Below are 20,373 nucleotides of genomic sequence, written 5' to 3'. Positions count from 1 at the left end.
GTTTATTTTCTTCGTTTCAAAACGAGTGATGTTTTAGCCGTATCTTATTCTTCTGAAATTACCAAAATAAATAGTTTTACACTATTAAAAATCCATTTTTTCCCTTCTTAAAGACATTTTAGAAGCAAGTTAGTAAAAACAGTCCTCCTCTTTTTCTTTCCGTTCCCTTTTAACTTGTTCATTTTTCTTTTTATAATTGTCCTAATCACTTGTCCATTTAGATAAATAAAAAAAGGATAATTTACTTTTAACCTATTATACCTTCAATTAAATGACTATTACTTTAAATAATGTAAAATTTTTCATGCACTTCATAATTAACAGTAATAAAATGATAAACTCACTACGTCATTAATTATTTTCTTAATAGATGAAGGGAGTAATTAGTATGATCATTTTACCACAATATACATATAATTGATCCTTATTATTCTAATGATATTCAATTCTAGCTAAATGTACTCGGATTCATACTAATATCTACGTGATCAAAATTAAAAAAACATTAATCATATCAACAAAACAAACACATAATATTAGAAACTACATCATTATCTCAACATAAACACTAGTAAAGCATTTTAGTATCAACCGAGAACTAATATCGTAATTGACTGATCACCAATAACAAAAATAGAAATATATAGGTAAAACATGAATTCGAAGCACTTTAGTTAAAAAGAAGAATATGCATGGTTTAAAAAAAATGCGCATGCAACAGACAGAAAGAAGACAAGTATATTGTTATGGGTTTTTTTTGTAACATTGAAGGGAAACAACAATGTGAATTAGCTCAGTGGAATATCAGAGTATGTTGGATAAAGTTAGATACAGCAAAAACAGAATTGTTCCAATTTTGCACTGTCCAAGATGTATCTAGAGAAAGAAAAAAGCAGCAAAAAGAGAATATTTTTTTGTATGATGATTTGTTTTGGAGAGTGAGATCTGTGCCATGCTGGTGTAAATCATGTCTTGTTTTCACGCCTTCCATTGTTCAACCATGCCATAACATCATCCCTAACACCCTATCCATTCGAGTCGGACATCTCAGTTTATGCGTATCTTAATTATTTTATTGAAATTATACCGTCTTACACAAGCATATCTAGTATATAACTTTTTCTTTTTTTTTTTATCAATAGAGAGGTATATGTCAATGAATTACTTGATATTATCCTTTTTTTTGAATTTTTTTACAGTATATAAACAGATCAATGGTTTTTAACTTTGTATAAATATATATATTAAATTTTAATTTTTTTTGTGAAATTTCTAGTATCAAATCACACCATAGCCCTCACCTTTGAAAACGAACGGATAATATGTTGATTATCTGAACTTTTTTACATTATTAATAAGATAAAAGATTCGATTTCACCTTTGTATCCTCTTGCTCATTTTCCCTTCTCCTAGCTTACTTTTTTTTTTTTAGGATAAGGGTTTGAAAAATATCTTAATTTTGATCGAATTTGCTGTTGCAATACTATCATCTATTACCTTCTTGAACTATTCAATAGTGTATTTCAAATATATATATTTGCTCATGTGGAAATAAATAATAATGTAAAATTATGAATAGTAATGTGTCCGCGTGAGACATATATATACCTTTAAAATATTCAGTGGTAAAAATATGTTTAAAATACAATATTAAATAGTCCAGGGAGGTAATACGTCCTTATAAAAGTGTAATATCACAACAACAAATTAGACCAAAGACTGTTATCCCTTTTCTTTTTGATTTTCTATTCTTTGTATTCGATATTTATATTGGAGTCTAACTATGTTAGGATTCTCACTCTGTATCCATATTGGAGTTTAATTAAATTTGGATTCACGCCGAGTAGTTTTATATTAGAAGTAAATCACTCTCTAACAAAGATAATTTCATATTAGTTTTATATTAGAAGTAAATCACTCTCTAACAAAGACAATTTCATATTCAAAAAGACTCAAACGAAAAACTTTAATTAAGAATGAAAGAGTACTTACTATTCCACGCGAGAGAGGATGCTGGTTCTCTTGACCCCAGTTGACAATTTGACAGTTATATAAAGGTCATAGTCTTGCTCATTTTTCAGCAGCAAAGTTTATTTTTCCCCCAATACTTTTACAGAGAAGAAATAGAGCAAACAACATAACTCAGAGAGATGGGGAATTGCCAAGCAATTGATAATGCAGCTTTGCTATTGCAGCATCCAAATGGCAAAGTTGAAAAGCTCTATTCATCAGTCACTGCTCACCAAATCATGAAAATCAATTCCGGTCATTATGTTTCTCTTCTTCTCACCACCACCACCACCGCCACCAACAATAAAACGCCGGTACGAGTTAGGCGAATAAAGCTTCTCAAACCTAATGATTCACTTGTTCTTGGTCAGATTTACAGACTAGTTACTGCTCAAGGTTTGTTACTTCTCGAAAAAATCTTAGTAGCTCTGTTGATTTGATTGATCGACTAAATGATTTAATTATAATCCCTTTGTTTATGCAGAGGTAATGAAAGGATTGTGTGCGAAGAAGTATGCGAAGCTGAAGCAGTTAGAATATTCATGTGAAAAATTGACACAAAAATCAAATTGGAATCCTGGATCTGTTCTGGAGAATTCTAAACAGGTGAATTTTTTAATCTTTCATTTTAATTCTAAAAATTTAAAAAAATTGTTGGTTAGTTTAATTTTTTTTTAATTTTGTTATAAATTTAGGAAGTGATTTTTTTTCTTTCTTCAGGTTAAACAGGAAAAACATAGAAACTCAACAGGTGCAAGATGCAGAGCATGGCATCCTTCATTACAGAGCATATCAGAAGCTGCTTGCTGATTTGGGATGATTCTATTATTTCATTAATTAAACCAATTCTCGATCAGTTTCACGAGATATCCTTCGCGTCTTTTTTTTTTATCACATGTATAGCAAAAGAGAAAAGAAAAAAAAAAGGGAAGAGATTTCTCACATTTTAATTTTTGAATCATTTGTTCAATTGGAATTATTGTAGCATGTAGGCTTTGTGGTATGCACCAAAGTTTGTGTACTTGAAGTACTACTATGAATTTGATAAATCTAATGGACTTTAGAACATTTATTTGAGTAACAATTCTCCACCATAATTTTGAGTTTGTTGTTGGATGCATTATCGATTCGCGTGAACGTAATAATTTTTTTCTCAATTCTATAGGTGTTAAAAGAGAAATCTATTAATTATTATTGTAATATTAATTTGAGATTTAGAATTCATAAAATTAAAATGTTGGCATCATTCCGTCAAGGCAGCAAAAATGTGAAAGACAATGTAGAGAAATCGGAGGCTCTAGCGTATTAATGATCTAAAATAAAAATCAAATTTCTTTTAGTTTTCAATTGATAATATAATCATTTTTATTTTAAATTATTTTTCATAAGATATAGAATTTCAAATATGTTAAATTTCTTTTAATAATTCCTTCATTTTTCATGAATTTTTTTTACTTTTTCTACAAATAGTATTCAATATTTATTAAAAAATAATAACTTATAACTAATTATTATTAAAAATGAGAACCCTTAAATTTGAAGGCCTAAAAACATACATATTTTTCTAACATTGTCGAGCACCCATATATAAAGAGAAAGAGACTAAACCTAATAGCAACTGATCAAAAGAAAGAATAATTTGAGAGTAGGTGAAAGAATACAACAAATTAAAGGCTAAAAGAGGACAAGAAGAAGTTAGTCGAATATGATAAATATCCCTCGCTTCTAATTTAAAAGTTATAAGTGCGAGTCACTAAAAAAATAAAAAGCTAAAAAGGAACTTCAAAAGGGAACAAACAGATACCAATTGGAGGCAAAAAGAATCATATGCATGCGTGCATTACTGTCTGAATAAGATATATTTCTAAGAATTTCATAAAATCTCGCTAGTTTTTAAAATTGAGTTTAGACTCAAATTCATTTTCTTTACCTATTATTAGAATAAAATCCATCCCAATTATAAATTATTTTGTACTAATGTTCGAATTTGCTCAAATCAAATATCGGATCTTAAACGTGAAATAGAGTGTTGAAGAGATCTACAACAAATGAAAAAAGAATGAATAGTCTCCTTATATGAACTTGCGAAGTTTTTATAACATGTATGGGGAACCTCTTCATAATGCTTTTGATTTGCCAATAAGAATGGGGCCTCACTAAGATCTAGACAATGTATTCATCACAAACAAACACAATACTTCATCAAAATCCTATCTAATCATTCCTACATTGGCCAATCAGATTGTTGGAGTTGGTGTCCTGCATCTCTTGTGTCTGATTCTTTCTTTTGATAACTAGAACACCAATAATTTAATGGTCATACTCATTTCAAACATCAATAATTTAATAGATTCATCTGGACTCAGTATTTTTTATGTAGAATATAATTATTAACACAATAGGGCTGCTGGAAGCTGGAAAGAACAATATTTTCTTTAGCTGGATATAAATATATATATATAAAAAAAAAAACATTCTTTGTGACTGATTATAATGAATATGGTGACACAATTGAGTAAAGGTAATTTGCTAGTAATAATGCCTTGTCCAATTTTCACTTCAAGCAATCATTTCACCCATCTTTGTTGCACTGGAAAAAGTAGGGGTTATCCTTCCTCTGTCCGGTGATGAACTGGTCCGCCGATAAAAAATGACTATTATACTATAATTTATCAACTTTGTGCGAGATGAGTAATATTACCTAATTTTGAGTTTTTAGTTGAAATTTGAATTCTAGTCTCTCATAATTTTCACTCACTTCATTGATCGAGACCACATCTTTATATACACAGGATTTATAGACCAATTTGTGTGCACATTAACTACTCTTTCGGGATCCTACCATCTCCGACCAACATAAGAACCAAATTTAGTTATCAACTAGGGGAAGTAAACTCACTCATCATAAAAATCCATGAGAATTTTCAGAACAAGCATAACAGCAATTGCAGTGTGTTTGGTAGAGAAAAAAAAGATTGTATTGGTCAATGGTGGCATTAAAGCACAAAACCATAGGCATATAAACACAAAATGAAGGAAACTCTTCTCTTGACTCTCATGAAGATGTCATATAATAGATATATGTAATAAGTCTTGAATTGTATGTATGAACCAGAACAACAATTTGGTTCAGCTCCCGACTGAAAGTCGATTACCCTTTATGTTTTAAACTCAAACTGAGATGAAAATGTTCACGGCTAGGCTCGTGATATTGTGCTCTCAGTCATCCCTTTAGTTTTTCTCATGGTCTTCCATTTGGCTGAAGTTGCCTCTCTCCTTGAAAAGTTGAGTGTGATGGTGCCTACAGTACAATCTATGCTCATGAGCTACATAGTTTGATGGACTGATCACACAGCCTCCATGGCTGCATTTGAAACAAGGCCTGTGGTACGAAGTGCCATCCACTGCTACCTACAAAAGCAGTAGTGACATTAATCTGTAAGCTTGATCTAAGAAGAAAATAACATTTCAGATATGCCGAGTTAGAGGCACAGGCACTAATCCATGGATTCCTAAAGAGAGCTCAGCTTTTCAAATTTGCACTAAAGTAGTTTGAAATAACCTGTTCTGCTCTAGTCTGCACATTGGGACAACAAAAGAAATTGTCAATACCTTTTCTAGTGGATAGACAGTTTTCTTGCAAGCAACACATTTATCTTGAGTTCCGCCAAACAAACTTGAAACCTTACTGTTTGATCCCTGGGAGATAAATACGAGGCAATCAATTATAAGATCAGCAGGCAAACTGAAATGGACAAAAATGTATGTTGTAAAAGTGCTAGAGGAAGTGTGTTCAAATAATACCTGATCCGCGGAACGTTCCCTGACAGTTTTCGGAGCCCCTAGAAAAGAGAAATAACAAACAAGAAGAAACTAGCTTTAGAAGGAGTAGCGATGAAAAATGAAATAGAAGAAAAATCATCATGTCAACTCTATCGTAACTACCTTCGAAACTCTTATCCAGACTTCCTGTCATTTTGAATAGCTGATCAAAGTGAGGTCGGCAGTACAAAACTCCTTCGAAGGAGTTATAATTACTCAGCTAAAAAACATTAAAAATGACAAGGAAAATAAGATTAAGACATCTTATAATTAACCACATGAAAAAAAGGTGCTAACGAGATGCTAAACATATGAAGGAGAAAATGGAGATATACTCCAAGTACTGTGACCGTCTGAGAAGTTTACACTAGATTTTGTACTTTTGGTTGATGGAGCAAAACATCTTCATCTGTATAACTAATTGTATAGCACTTCTATGCCAGATTCCATGCTAACAAAGTTGGACGAATAAAAAGTCTCATGGCCTCCGCAAATCAGAGTTGAACAACAATTACAGTAGCACAATTACTGATAGATGGAGTCAAGTTTCACAATCGATAAAGTTAGTACAGCAGGATGCAGTTGCAAATACTCTGCTTAACTTCTCAGGTAAAGACTAAAGGCAAAATTTTCACATAAATGATTAATTTTGATGGTATGTCTTCTTGTGCCTCTTTAAATGTCATTCTTGCATATTTCATTCCTAAAAGAAGAAAAAGAGGAACAGAGCTCATGTATTCTTCACCCAATAGAGTATTCTTGTTTAATTCCTATATGTAATTTGGAACTTTAGCCCTAGCTAGTCATGACCAAGAAACCACCAGCCGGTTTCACTTACTTAGTATTAAGCATATTTGAATGGGCAATAATGTTAAGTGTCAATTAATAAACCAGGATTCTCAAGTTAACTAGTCAAAATTGGTCGGCATAAAGGTGAAGATGGGAACACAAACACAACTAGTTGGCTATTGAAATGATATTAACTGACGTGAGACATTTCAAAGAAGAAACAACTTTTTCCTCTATATGGCTACCAAGTTCAAGTGACAAAGGTTGAAGGACTTAAAACTCAGGCCACAAGTTTGAGCCCTGTGTCATGCGAACTAAGCCTAATATTTAAGAGGGGAAGGCCCATCAACCCTGAGTTTCGAGAGTTGCAGTTGGTCCTAAAGACTAGCCTCAGACGATTCTTGGTCATGAAAAACAGCTTCTTTAAATAAATAATGTAAACTTCTACCAAATCTCATTTGAATGTTTATATGTGAATCTTAAAGCCATAGTTCCCTAGAGTCCATGTAATTACATTTCACAGACCAATTTTGGTCAAAATTTTACTCAGTAAAGGGAGTCCAGAGATTCCCCTGATAGATGTCTCATTTTTCATCAAGTTAACATCACATCGGTTAACCTTAACACTATCAAGCAATCACTCTTCACTAACAATTGCTGAAAGCTTAAATAAGTATCTAAAACTCAAACCTTTGAAAGAGGTAAATCACGGTTAACCTTAATACTATCAAACAATTACTCTTCACTAACAATTGCAGAAAGCTTACATAAGTATCCAAAACTCAAACCTTTGAAAGAGGCATATCAAAACAATCTGACAAACATAACCTAACAGAGAAAGCATCTATTAGTCGAAAATCTCTGTTCTTTTGGGATAAACAGAAGAGCATCATGGATCCCCCAACCAAACCCAATCATTCATTTCTAACAAAGCACAGTAAGACATCAAAGTTGCAAGCTTGCAACTTCTGGTTGCAGATTCAAATACTAAAACTATTTAAAAAAATGGATCTTGGACCTAACTCAACCCTCAAAAGCCAGTTCACAAGGAGAGGATTGCGCAAGTCCATATAAGAGACCACCCATCCCCTTGTGGGAATCTTAAACACCCCACGCCCACGCCCACGGCTAGACGTCTAGTATGTGGGCAACTCAAAATGGGAACCCAACATCATACACAATAATTGGTACGAATCTTGAATCTAACTCAACTCAATAAACTAGCTCACGAAGTTGAGAATTGTCCAAATCCATAAAAGAACACCACCCCTCCCTTTTTCACTATTCAACATAAACCCTACCCTCTTCTTGCCCTCCTCTCTTGAGACCAATTACAACATTACAATTCTATCTAACAGTAGGAAATAACATTGATTTCACATATGAATGTACACCACATATAACATCAAGCAAGATAAAAGCACAAAACCACATTTAACAAGAAAAAGATCAGACTTTTAATGTGTACTCACCTTGAGTGTACCCTTACAATGGTGGCATCTGAAACAAGCTTTATGATAAACCTTATTGTCAGCAGTAAGCTGATCCACCAAGTAAACAGTTTTTTCACAAGCCTTACACTTCTGAGTTGTCCCTCCAAAACTTGCCATTTCCTCTGCAGATCTCCACTCAATTCAATGAACAAACAAAACAAAAAAGATACCTTTTATTCTCTCTCTCTCTCTCTACTCACAAGAGTCCTTCAAATTTGAGTACTTTATATTACCTTTACATTATGTCGTTTGAATTTTGAATTATACTTTATGTCTAATCAAAAAGTTCAGATTCTTTTTTTTTTTTTTACTAATAATTTAATTAGATTTTATAATTTAAATTAAAAATATAGAAAACATATATTTTATTAAATGAACTAAATAAATTGAAACAAATTAAGGGGAAATATGATTTTGGATATTACTAGTGGTAGTAAGGGGCCAGGCAGGGTTTTGATAAAAATTAGCTGTCCATAATGAAGGATTATTCTGTCACATGGATTAAGTTACATTAAACATGATTATTTAAAGTTTTACTTATTTTGAAGTAATCTGATTATATGTTTAACTCGGTTATGGTTATTGATGCCTTCGAGACATAGCATAATACATAAGAGAATTTTTGTCGTGTTCGTCTGGATAATAATTTAATTTTTTTTACATATCTTTCAATTAACGTGACATATTTTAGATTTTGAGTTTTAAATATCTATTTTTATTAAAACTTTTAAAAAATAAATAAACGAGTCAAACTTGCCCGTTTAGAATTATTTACTGTTCAAATTAAGAATACTAATTATAATTTAAATAGGGTAGGAAATAAATCAAGATTGAGATTCGTAAATAGTTTTCAATTCCTTAGTAGTTTAGAATTCCGTACTAGTTTAGACTTTATTCATTATAGTATTTTCTTATTTAATTTAATTAGAATTTGTTAGTTTTATAGGTTCTAGTCCTAATTTACGTTGGTTATTAGTAATGTTTCACAAAGATTAACCTGGTTTAATTTGGCACGAAGTTTAAGAGTATAAAGAAAACTTTGTATCTTGTGGTTCTAAGTTCAAGTTAGATTAAATGTATAAAATTGCCCTTTGATTTTGTAGCCTTAAACATGTCACATGGAAAGTTGAAATTTAAATGTTATAAAAAAAAGAAAGATATCATTCTTTTTTAACCAGATTAAAAAGAAAAGGAGATCATTCTTTTTTAAAATGGAATATAGATGAAATATATAAATAAGGATGCCATATTAGATATTTTCAATGTATAGAGAGATACATTGGATGTAGAGATATATATTGAATGTACAAAAATTACATAGTTTCTACCTATTATTTGTAGATTAAATAGTAGGATTAATAAGTTTCTTCTACAAAATCATTGTTGGGTCTTTTTGACTTGTGCATATATTATTAACCTGAAATACTTGTATATTTTTGTTCTTATTTTTTTAAAATAAGAACAAAAATGTTATTGTTGCTGATAAGGACAATTGATACAAATTTGTTTGTGACTTTATTCTAATAAATAGGCATCATATAAGATTTATCATAATATATATATATATAACACACACTTAGACACTATTTATACAAATACCGATACATTACCTAACTTATGTATACAATCTCAATACGGGTTTCTGTACATTTATACAATATGATAGTTGCACGGAATTTTAATTTTTTTTGAAAAGTTTTTGTGGAAAACAATGAAAAAATAAGTTTTTTTTTTTCAAAAAAAATGTAATTAACTAATGCTGCAAACAAAAGAGGGTAAAGGACAGAAACCACATACTTTTAAGGCAAAATTACCACTCATCCCTTATAAGTTTATAATTACAGAAATTTCTCAAACTGATACAATAATATAAGCGCTCATACATTAATCTGATACGCGAGATACATTAATTGTTTAGTAAGATACATTATATTTTATACATGATACACTAATCAGATGTACATTTTTTTACATGATACACTAATCTAATGTGCGAGATGCATTAATCTGTGCTGATACATTAATCTGATGCGCAAAAATAAGAAAATTTGAAAATTTGTAAAACTAATAGGGGATCGTGATAATAACAGAACTTAAAAATGGGATCTCTGTGTTTTTCCGAAAAAGAAAATGTCTTGGGCCGATTTAAGCTCCGTTAAGCCCATGACCCTTTTTAGCTATTTTTCGGTAAATAGAAAACTGGCTACTTCTTTTGTAATTTTTTTTTATATATATATATATAATTAATGAAATTTGTCCTTTCATATTTTGTTTTTTATCGGTGTTATTGACCTCCAATTTGTTAATTCTTGGACTAGATTTGATGACTCATATTTTTATTATAGATGTGAAGTAATTGAACTTTTTTGTAAATCTTATTAGATAAATCTAAAGCAACGTGAGAATAATTAGTACTACAAATTAGACTTACAACAACACAAAAATACACACCAAAAAAGAAACAAATACCTCTATGTGTCATGACTTCCCAAATTATTTATAACATGTTTTCGTTCAAAGCTAAATTTCAAGAAAGCAGGTTGAAATGCGTCTAGTCCTACAAATGATAGGACTCGAAGGTATAGTTCACAAATCATCAAAATGTTTTCCAAAGTAAATTAATTCCCGAAAGTGATCCAAATTACATCGATATTTTCATTATTCCCAAAGGAGATAACATACTCACTAATTTAATTGTTTAATTAAAAAACACACACACAATTTCAATCGTTGAAACATTTTGATAATACACCCCCCAAAAAAAACACTCATACGAATAAATCACTCGATTCTCTTTCTTTTCCCCTTATTCTCCAATATACAAATTCTCCTATTGACAGCAGCAAGCGTTGATTCAACTAGCGTCAGGAGATCTTTCTCTCCTTGTTCTTCGCCTCGTTCTGGTTCTGGCTCTGGCTCTGGCTCTGGTGTCGATGATTCCTTGTACTTCTTTTCGGGTTTCAAATTTTGAGAGTAGAGATCGAGAACTTGCTTACAGGCATCGAAATCGTCAGGCCAAGTTTGCAGTTCCCCATTAGGACCAGTAATAACCGTACAAACCTTGATATCGCAGAGAGTCGCAAGCTCCATCGATTTCCTTTTTATGCATTCTTTCCTCACTTGATAAGACTTGGGATTGTTCGTTCTCCTCTTGATTTCATCTTCCTCTGCCATAACTGGATCGGAAATTTTATGCCTTCGGGGTAAATTTTTGTACTCCCTATTTATAATACTAATAATCAAAGTAAATTAGGACTTTAATAAATCCTAATTAAGGAAATGCCATAAATAATAGATTCTAAACTAGTAAAGAATTCTAAACTACTAAGAAATCCTAAACTAATTAGAATCCTAATCCTGATTTATTTACTGACCTTTTTAAAATTATAATTAGTATTCCTAATTTGAATAGCAAGTAAAAAAAACTTGTAAAATTTTTGGTAGGTAAGTGTCTCTAATTCGGAAAATAAATATAATATAGAAAAATAGTAATTGTAACTTCTCAAGTTTATGGAAAATTAAGATTATATAGTCCACGTCATGTTTAGTGGAATGCGATTTTTTCTTGAATTTATCAAAGTAAAATATTCAAATACTAACTTAATAAATCGAATTAATTTGAAATATGGTATACAATATTAAATGATAGTCCTTTTTTAGATTTGGTAAGACAATCTTCTGAAAATATTAGTAGTTTTTTTCTTTAATTATGTATAGATTTACCTTTTTTATATTTTCTTGCACATTCCTTTGAAATAAAAAGTAAAAGAAAAGTTGATTTGGTTAAAGTTTGATATTTAATCAAATTACTGAAATATTGACAAAACAATAAAAAGGTAAGTTTTTTCTAACCGGGTTGATAGCTGCATGGAATTTTAAATTTAAGAAAAAGGTTTTTATGGAAAACAATAACAAAATAAGTATTTTTTAAAAAAATAATAATAAATAACTGACGAAAAAAAAATAATCAAAAATGACCTAATGGTCTTGGGCCGATTTAAGCTCCGTTGAGCCTATGACCCTTTTTAGCAATTTGTGTAAATAGAAAATGGAAAAATTACTTTGAATTAAAACCTTTTAATTAATAATTACTGATTTAGTGATATTTTTTATTTATTATTATTTATAGCAATACCATGTTAAATATGCAATGTTTATTACAAGTTAATTAAGTATTCGATAAATATGTAATAAAACTATTTTCAAAAATATATTATGCTCGTTTGGTAAAAAAATTGATACATTATATTATAAGTGTATTAAAATGTGTGATAAATGTATTAATCATCAATAAAACTGTGAATAATGAATTGTTTTTTGTAATATGTATTAAAACCTTATTATAAATGTATTAAAAATAATTAAATAAAAAAATGATATTGCTATAAATGATAAATATTTTATTAATATATTATTTTCATGCATGTTTCCGAAGAAAATTGGCTACTTCTTTGTAAACTTTACTCTTGTGGCTATTTAATGAGTCATCACAAAGAATGAGTTTGAAGGTCTCTCTTTGTAGCATAGTCACCATTGATATAAAGGAGCGTTTTATTTTCTAAAATGGATTTTTTAACATATATTTAAATTTAATTAAACTCTAATATATTATATCGAACTCTGAATGAAAAAAAAAAAACTACATAATATGTTACCTTAGTCATGAGATGAATAATATCCAAGAGTAGCACCTACTTGTTCTCTACTAAGTCAAAGAACACACATTGATGCAATTAAATAAAATAAAATAAAATAACAAGCTCGCATTAAAAAAATAAATGAATAAATCAATTAATAGCGTTTAATAATCCAGCATGGTCAAAAGATAAAATTTAATTATATGATCTATACTCTATATAGATTTATGGATCACTAATAAGTTAGTCAAATTTAGGTGTGAATACACAAATCCAATTGAACTAGGTCAACTACATTAATCGAATCCAATCCTATGTATAAATCTTATATATATAACTTATAAGTATATACCAATAATTGTATTCTCTCAGTCTCATTTTTTCTTTAAAATTATTAGTTTGCAAATGTTCCATATATATATATAGAGAGAGAGTTGTAATTAAGAAATTAAAGAAGATATTTTTATTGTGATTTTAAACTAAAGATAATGTTAAACGTAGCAAATGTATTTTACTTTTGTTGTATATCATTACTGAGTTATTAAAAAAAGAAGAGAAAGAAACATTCTTTTTGAAGCGGATCAAAAAGAAAAATAAGACAAGTAAAATGAATTAAAATAAAATAAAATAAAATAATTGACGTTGTTCACAATTTGGATAAAATCGACCCAAATCGATTAAATAAATTGATTTTATTTGAATTTGTTTTGGTTTATTTCCTTTTATAATCATTTCATTTTATTTTTTTAAAAAAGAGAATATTTATGTCTTTTTACTATTTTTTGTTTATTCATTTATTTATTAAGGTGAAAATGCATGATAGTCAAATAAATATCTATATAATAAATACATTACATAATTGTTTATACAATCTCGATACTAGATTATACATTATTTATCTCATATTAATACACGTTTATACCATTTTACAATATCAATACACTACATAATTATCTATACAATAGCAATAACAATATCGATACATGAAACAAATGTATGGAAAAAGTTTGTTTTTGTTTTTATTTTTAATAAGAAGAGAATTTTATTTTTTTTAAAATAATAACGAACATGGGAAAAAAAAGAATTTTACTTTTTTTGGAAAAATGCACAAGTACCTCTCAGTCTATGCTCGAAATCCTAGAGAGACATTTATAATATACTAAGGTCCTATTACCCCTTGAACTTATTTTATAAGTATTTTTCTAGTCCTTTTCGGCTTACGTGACACTAACTTGAAAAAAAATATCAATCAGCGTTGGGCCCACAAGATAGTATTACGTAGGTCGAAAAGGGGTAGAAAATTGTTAGTAAAATAACTTAAGGGAATAATAGAACCTTAGTATAGTATAAGTGTGTCTCTTGAGATTTCGCACATAGATTGAGAGGATACTTGTTCATAATCCCCATTTTTTTTTTTGAAAGTGCATGATCCTTTTTTGACTCTTTTTTCTGTAATAGAATTACTCCTCTTTTTTTTTGGTAATTTTTTTGTTTTTCTGTATATAAATAAAATTTAACTTTTTTCTGTAAATATAATTACTTTTTGTAATCGTTTGACTAGTTATATTTTTATTATATATAATAAAATATGAGAAGTAATTAAATTTTTGTAACAATTACTTCTATAAGTTAGAGTCCCATCAAGACAAAAAAAAAATCCACGCATCAAAAATGAAAAAGAAACTCATGGCTTCCCCATTATTTATAACGTGTTTTCTACTTATTTTCTTATATTCAGTTAATTCAGATCCCATCGTATATACTGTTGATATCGAACATGCATCTTCAAAACCAGCAGTAATCTATTGTACGATAAGACAAGATGTGTTCAAAAGAGTAGTACTTCCTGGAGTTGGTCCAAATTACATTGATATTCCTATAATTCCCCAAGGAGATAACAAAATAACTTGTGATATAGATTTAATTGTTTTAGGAACATTACATGTCCATTTTGATTTATTTAACTTTGATAGAGATCGAAATAATTGTGATGATGGACATTTTTGTAGTTGGGAAATTCAAAAGGAAGGAGTGTGTATGGGATCTAAAACTGATTGCAAGCTTTTCTTTATGTGGAATAAGTAATTGATTAAACTACAATATATTCAATAAAAAAAATATTATATATTACTGTATATATATATTGTGTTATTATTTAAAAAATTAAAGAAGATTTTCTATTGTATGATTTTAAATTAAAGACAATGTTTAATGTAATAAAATGTAGTTTAATTTTATTGCTATTATATATGTTGTGCGAAAAATTTGAATTACTCAGTTATTCAAAAAGAAAAAAGAGAAAAAAATATTTTTTTAAAAACTAATTAAAAAGAAAAATAAGACAAATAAATTAAATTAAATAATTAAAAGAAAACACTTATTTTTTTGTAAAAGTGCATGATCCTTTTTGACTATTTTTTGTGTAAATAGATCTTTTTTCTTTGTAACTTTTTTGTTTTTGTGTATATTAATTAATGAAATTTGCCTTTTTCTGTCAATAGAATTACTTGTTGTAATTGTTGGACTAGATTCGATGACTTTCTTTTTGTTTTATAATTATATATAGAAGATGAGAAGTAATTAAATTTTTATAATAATTACTACAATAAATTAGAGTCCCATCAATAAAAAAAAAAGATACACACATCAAAAATGAAAAAAGAAAAAACAGAAACTCATGACTTTCCCATTAGAAATTACGTGTTATTTGTTTATTATTTTCAGTTTAATTAGTTCAAATCCCATCTTATATACGGTTGATATAGAAAATAAAGCTTAAAAAATGGCAGTAGATTTAATTGTTTTATCAACAAAACATATCCATTTTGAGTTATTTATCTTTGATAGAGATAAGGATTATATGAGTCACCATAAAAAATGTAGTTTTTGTAGTATAATTATAATGAGATTGGAGTCTCCGTTTTAAATCTCCTGAAATATAAAATTATTATCGTTAGGGAACACTTTATATTTTAGAATGAATTTTTCGACATGTGTATAAATTTAGTCAGACTTTAATATAAATATCAAAAATCAAATGAAAAATCATAAAACAAACGAACTACAAGAAAATAAAATAAAAATAAATTCTCATATTTAAAAATAACTGAATAGAAAATTGGCTACTTCTTTTGTAAACATTAAATTTTTCTGTATATTAATGAAATTTGCCTTTTTTTATATTTTGGGCATTTATCCAGTGTTTATTGGCTGTCTAATTTAATAAATTTTTATGACTAAATTCAGTGACTTATATTTTTGTGGATTAGAAATAATTAAACTTCTGTAGATACTAATAATGAATCTTAAATAACATGAGAAAAATTACTATTATAAATTAGAGTTTCATTAACACAAAAAATACACACATCGAAAAAAAAAAGGACCTCATGACTTCCTCATTATTTATAACGTGTCTTCTACTTATTTTCTCATGTTCAGTTAATTCAGAATTCACATATACAGCTGGTATCGAAAATAGAGCTTCGTATATAGCAGTACTCAATTGTTTTTTGAGAGGAGAAGTTGTGTTTCAAAGTAAATTATTTCCTGGAAGTGATCTAAATTACATTGATATTCCTATAATTCCCAATGGAGATAACAAACTCACTTGTGATGTAGATTTAGTTGTTTTATCAACAAAACATGTTCATATTGAGTTATTTAATTTTGATAGAGATAAGGATAGTTGTGATCCTATTGGACGTTTTTGTACTTGGGATATTCTAGATGAAGGAATGTGTATGACTTCTGAAACTAGTTGTCAATTGTTCTTTCCCTGGAATATGTAATTATATATTCCATAAGAAAAAAATGTCCCTATTTATTTATATCTGTCCTTATTTATTTGTTTATTTTAACAAATCAAGAAAGCACAATAATTTTTCTTCCTAATATGCTCTTACTTAATTCTAGACAATTTCTAATACTACTAAGTTGTTATGCATGCTTTTTGGAACCAGAAAATATATTTATTATACATGGGGGAGTTGCATAGTCTTTTAAGTTAAGGATAAAATTGTAATTGACCTATGATAATAATTGATGTTTTAATATGTGTGTCACTTCTAAAGTGGATAACCAAATAGGGACAACGGGAGTACTATATAGTTGAGTTTTTCTATTTGAATTGACTAACTAATTTGATATTTCTCAACTCTGCTCGCGAAATCGATAATTTTTCAAAAATACAAATAAATAACTCTACATCCAATATTAATCTTTGGCATAATACATATATTGGACCCTAAACTTGGCTTCAAATTTTAACTTTGACCTCCAACTTTCATAATGCACAAACAGACACTTTAACTATCCAACTTTTAAATAAATAAACACATGAATCCTACATGGCACAATACACGTATGACATCACGTAGGACAAAAAATAACATGTTCGATGACATGTAAGACATGTGTGTCTATTTGTTCAACTTTATACAAGTTTACATATTTATTTGTGCACATCCAAAGTTGAAGGACATAAATGTAATTTGAAGCTAAGTTAAAGACTAGATTTATGTATTATGCCTTAATCTTTTGTGGCAATTATAGTCACTCAAACACATATAATTCCGACAAAATCCTAAAAATAGATAAACTCAACTATATAGTAATAAGTAATATTTTTCAAAAATATAAAAAAACACTATAATCAGAATCAGCCTATTGTGGTTACTAAATGAGTCACCTGAATATAAAATTTTATCATTTTTAAGAAGAACTTTTAACATACAAATCCTAATCTTAAGTCCATTCTGTTTGGCATGTAGTTTAAAAAATAAAATCTTAAACCAAACATATTTTTTTTAATCTTATGGTTCAATACCATGTGAAAACATAAACACTAGAAAAAAATTGTTTTAATGAAATAAAAAAATATAAATAAATCAAAATAAATTAAGGAGAAATGTATTTTTGGATATTATAAGTGGTAGCAGGGGGCAGGCAGACTTTTGCATATATATTAGCTGTCTATAATGAGGAATTAGTCTGTCAAGGATTTAAGTTTATATATAGAGGGAGAATTATTATATAAAAAAGATTATAAATGAATACACATTAAACAGAATTAATTATTTTAAGTAATCTAATTATATATTAAACTCAATTGTGGTTACTGAGTTTAAGACTTAAAAAGAGGATTTTATCCTTTCCGACAGGACAATAACTTAGTTTTTGTACATTAATTCAACTTTATTAATTAATAATTTAATTTGGTCAACAAATCATGACATTTTATTCAAATTTAATTTAGATTTATTAATAAAATTTCATTATCAGCAAAGACAAAAAGAAGGAGAATTAACGACGGGAAGAGAAGATGAGAAGAAAAGATCTGATTAACCTCGATTTATATCCTAAAGAACCTTTACATTTGTGTTATAGTTATATTAAATTTAACAAAAATTATACAATTTTTTCACATATTTCCTATGATTCTATACATTTTTCATATAAGAAAATTGTGATCGAAATTCTAAGCCTCAAGAGAGATATAGATATTCCATAATAATTTTTATACACAAAATGTGAGCAAATTTTTTAGTTTTGAGCAAGATATATATTTTATATTGATTTTATTCTATCTTCATACATAAAATATTGAATGAATTTTTTATGCCTTTGAGCGAAATATTTAAATCCTAGTGAAATTTATATATATGTTCTATGAAAGATATTCTGTTGTATTTTGTGAATTGTGTTTTTTTGTGCTACATTTCGTAAATATGAGTCTAGTTTCATATATAAAGATGTACAACATTGTGAATTGTGTTTTTTATTATATCTTTAAAGTGATTTAGTTTGCAAATGTTCCATATATATAGAGAGTTATTATTAAGAAATTAAAGAAGGTTTTTTTATTGTTGTGATTTTAAAATAAAAATAATGTTAAAAGTAATAAAAAATATTTTAATTTTATTATATATGATACATGTCAATGAAAATTTTAAATTACTGAGTTATTAAATTAAAAAAAGAAAAGAAAGAAATATTCTTTCAAAAGCGATTCAAAAAGAAAAAAGACAAATATATTACATTATAATAAAATAATTGACGATATTCACAGTTTGGATAAAATCGATCCAAACTGATTAAACAAATCAATTTTATTTAGTTCCTTTTCTATTCATTTAATTTTATTTTTTTTGGAAAATATTAATATTTATGTCTTTTTACTGTTTTTTGTTTATTCATTTATTATTAAGGTGAACATGCGTGATATTTAAATACATATCGATATTGTATATAGTCTCAATACTATTTTATATATTATTTATCTCATATTGTTACACATTTACACCATTTATACAATATCAATACACTATATAATTATCTATACAATAGCAATACACGTTTTGTACACATTTAACAATATTGATACATGAAACAAGTGTACGGAAAAAGTTTGTTTTTATTTTTTTAAAAAAAGAAGAGATTTTTTGTGAAAGTGCATGATCTTTTTTTGACTATTTTTTCTGTAATAGAATTACTTTTTTTTTTCTGTATTAATGAGATTTGACTTTAATCTGTAAATAGAATTACATCTTGTAATTGTTTGACTAGATTCAATGAGTTATATTTTTATATAGAATATGGGAAGTAACTACATTTTTGTAACAATTATTATTATAAATTAGAGTCTCATCAACACAAAAAAAAAAAAAACACGCACATCAAAAATGAAAAAGAAACTCAAGACATTTCCATTATTTATAACGTGTTTTTTTATTTATCTTCTTATGTTCAGTTAATTCAGATCCCATCGAATATATAGTTGATATCGAAAATGCATCTTCAAAACCAGCAGTAATCTATTGTACGATAGGACAAGATGTGTTTAAAAGAGTAGTACTTCCTGGAGTAGGTCCAAATTACATCGATTGTCCTATAACTCCCCAAGGAGATAACAAAATAACTTGTGATATAGATTTAATTGTTTTAGGAAAATTACATGTCCATTTTGATTTATTTAATTTTGAAAGAGATCGAAATAATTGTGATGATGGACATTTTTGTAGTTGGGAAATACAAGAGGAAGGAGTGTGTATGGGATCTAAAACTGATTGTAAGCTTTTCTTCATGTGGAATAAGTAATTGATTAAACTACAATTATATTCAATAAGAAAAATAATATATTATTTATTACTATAAAGTTGAGTTTTTCTATTTGAATTGATTAATTAATATAATATTTGATATATACATTCAAATCATGGTGTTTTCAACAATATAAGAAACAACACTACAATCAGAACTAATTTATCGTGGCGATTAATTGAGTCACCACAAAAGAACGTAGTTTTAGTAATATGACTATAATGAGTTCAGAGATTTCGAGTTCAAGTCTATTTGAATACGAAATTATCATTGTTAAAGAGTACTTTAGTTTTATTTTCAGATTGAACTTTCTAACACATATTTAAATCTAATTAAGCTTTAATATAAATATCGAATATCAGATGAGAAACCATTAAATAAACAAACGACAAAATGGATTCACGTTAGATATGAGATGAATAATATCCTGCTGGTTGTTCCCTAATTAATAGTTAAAGCCTAAACATTGATGCAAGAAAATAAATTAAAATAAAATAAAATACTTAAAAACAAATGAATTA

General features: G+C 28.0%; 3 protein-coding genes across 3 annotated transcripts; 1 reads left to right on the top strand and 2 right to left on the bottom strand.

Annotated features, from left to right (window-relative positions):
- The first annotated feature begins 2,070 nt into the window (after positions 1 to 2,070).
- On the top strand, positions 2,071 to 3,094 carry LOC101245768 (uncharacterized). Its single transcript, XM_004241504.4, has 3 exons — positions 2,071 to 2,406; positions 2,495 to 2,616; positions 2,731 to 3,094. Exons 1-3 carry the CDS (start codon positions 2,151 to 2,153, stop codon positions 2,818 to 2,820), a joined length of 468 nt encoding a protein of 155 aa, XP_004241552.1. The 5' UTR covers positions 2,071 to 2,150; the 3' UTR covers positions 2,821 to 3,094.
- Positions 3,095 to 4,905: 1,811 nt separating this feature from the next.
- On the bottom strand, positions 4,906 to 8,348 carry LOC101266644 (LIM domain-containing protein WLIM1). Its single transcript, NM_001320469.1, has 5 exons — positions 8,094 to 8,348; positions 5,956 to 6,052; positions 5,815 to 5,852; positions 5,623 to 5,709; positions 4,906 to 5,421 (listed from the first exon to the last, which is right to left on the bottom strand). Exons 1-5 carry the CDS (start codon positions 8,229 to 8,231, stop codon positions 5,242 to 5,244), a joined length of 540 nt encoding a protein of 179 aa, NP_001307398.1. The 5' UTR covers positions 8,232 to 8,348; the 3' UTR covers positions 4,906 to 5,241.
- Positions 8,349 to 10,895: 2,547 nt separating this feature from the next.
- Positions 10,896 to 11,288, bottom strand: LOC109120489 (agamous-like MADS-box protein AGL103). The gene has a single exon (XM_019214336.3). The coding sequence runs from the start codon at positions 11,286 to 11,288 to the stop codon at positions 10,896 to 10,898; it is 393 nt and encodes a 130-aa protein (XP_019069881.1).
- Positions 11,289 to 20,373: the final 9,085 nt, after the last annotated feature.

Source organism: Solanum lycopersicum, chromosome 6, assembly GCF_036512215.1.
Source record: "Solanum lycopersicum chromosome 6, SLM_r2.1".
Lineage (NCBI taxonomy): Eukaryota > Viridiplantae > Streptophyta > Magnoliopsida > Solanales > Solanaceae > Solanum > Solanum lycopersicum.
Note: the sequence above shows the minus strand (reverse complement) of the source record. Positions and strands in the feature narration are given on the sequence as shown.

Excerpts from the sequence above, each read along its gene's own strand:
- LOC109120489 (XM_019214336.3), bottom strand. The coding sequence starts at position 11,288 with ATGGCAGAGGAAGATGAAATCAAGAGGAGAACGAACAATCCCAAGTCT.
- LOC101245768 (XM_004241504.4), top strand. The coding sequence starts at position 2,151 with ATGGGGAATTGCCAAGCAATTGATAATGCAGCTTTGCTATTGCAGCAT. Across the intron at positions 2,407-2,494 it reads CAGACTAGTTACTGCTCAAG|AGGTAATGAAAGGATTGTGT; the intron begins GTTTGTTACTTC and ends TTGTTTATGCAG. Across the intron at positions 2,617-2,730 it reads TTCTGGAGAATTCTAAACAG|GTTAAACAGGAAAAACATAG; the intron begins GTGAATTTTTTA and ends TTCTTTCTTCAG.
- LOC101266644 (NM_001320469.1), bottom strand. The coding sequence starts at position 8,231 with ATGGCAAGTTTTGGAGGGACAACTCAGAAGTGTAAGGCTTGTGAAAAA. Across the intron at positions 6,053-8,093 it reads ATTGTAAGGGTACACTCAAG|CTGAGTAATTATAACTCCTT; the intron begins GTGAGTACACAT and ends AATGTTTTTTAG. Across the intron at positions 5,853-5,955 it reads TCTGGATAAGAGTTTCGAAG|GGGCTCCGAAAACTGTCAGG; the intron begins GTAGTTACGATA and ends TCTCTTTTCTAG.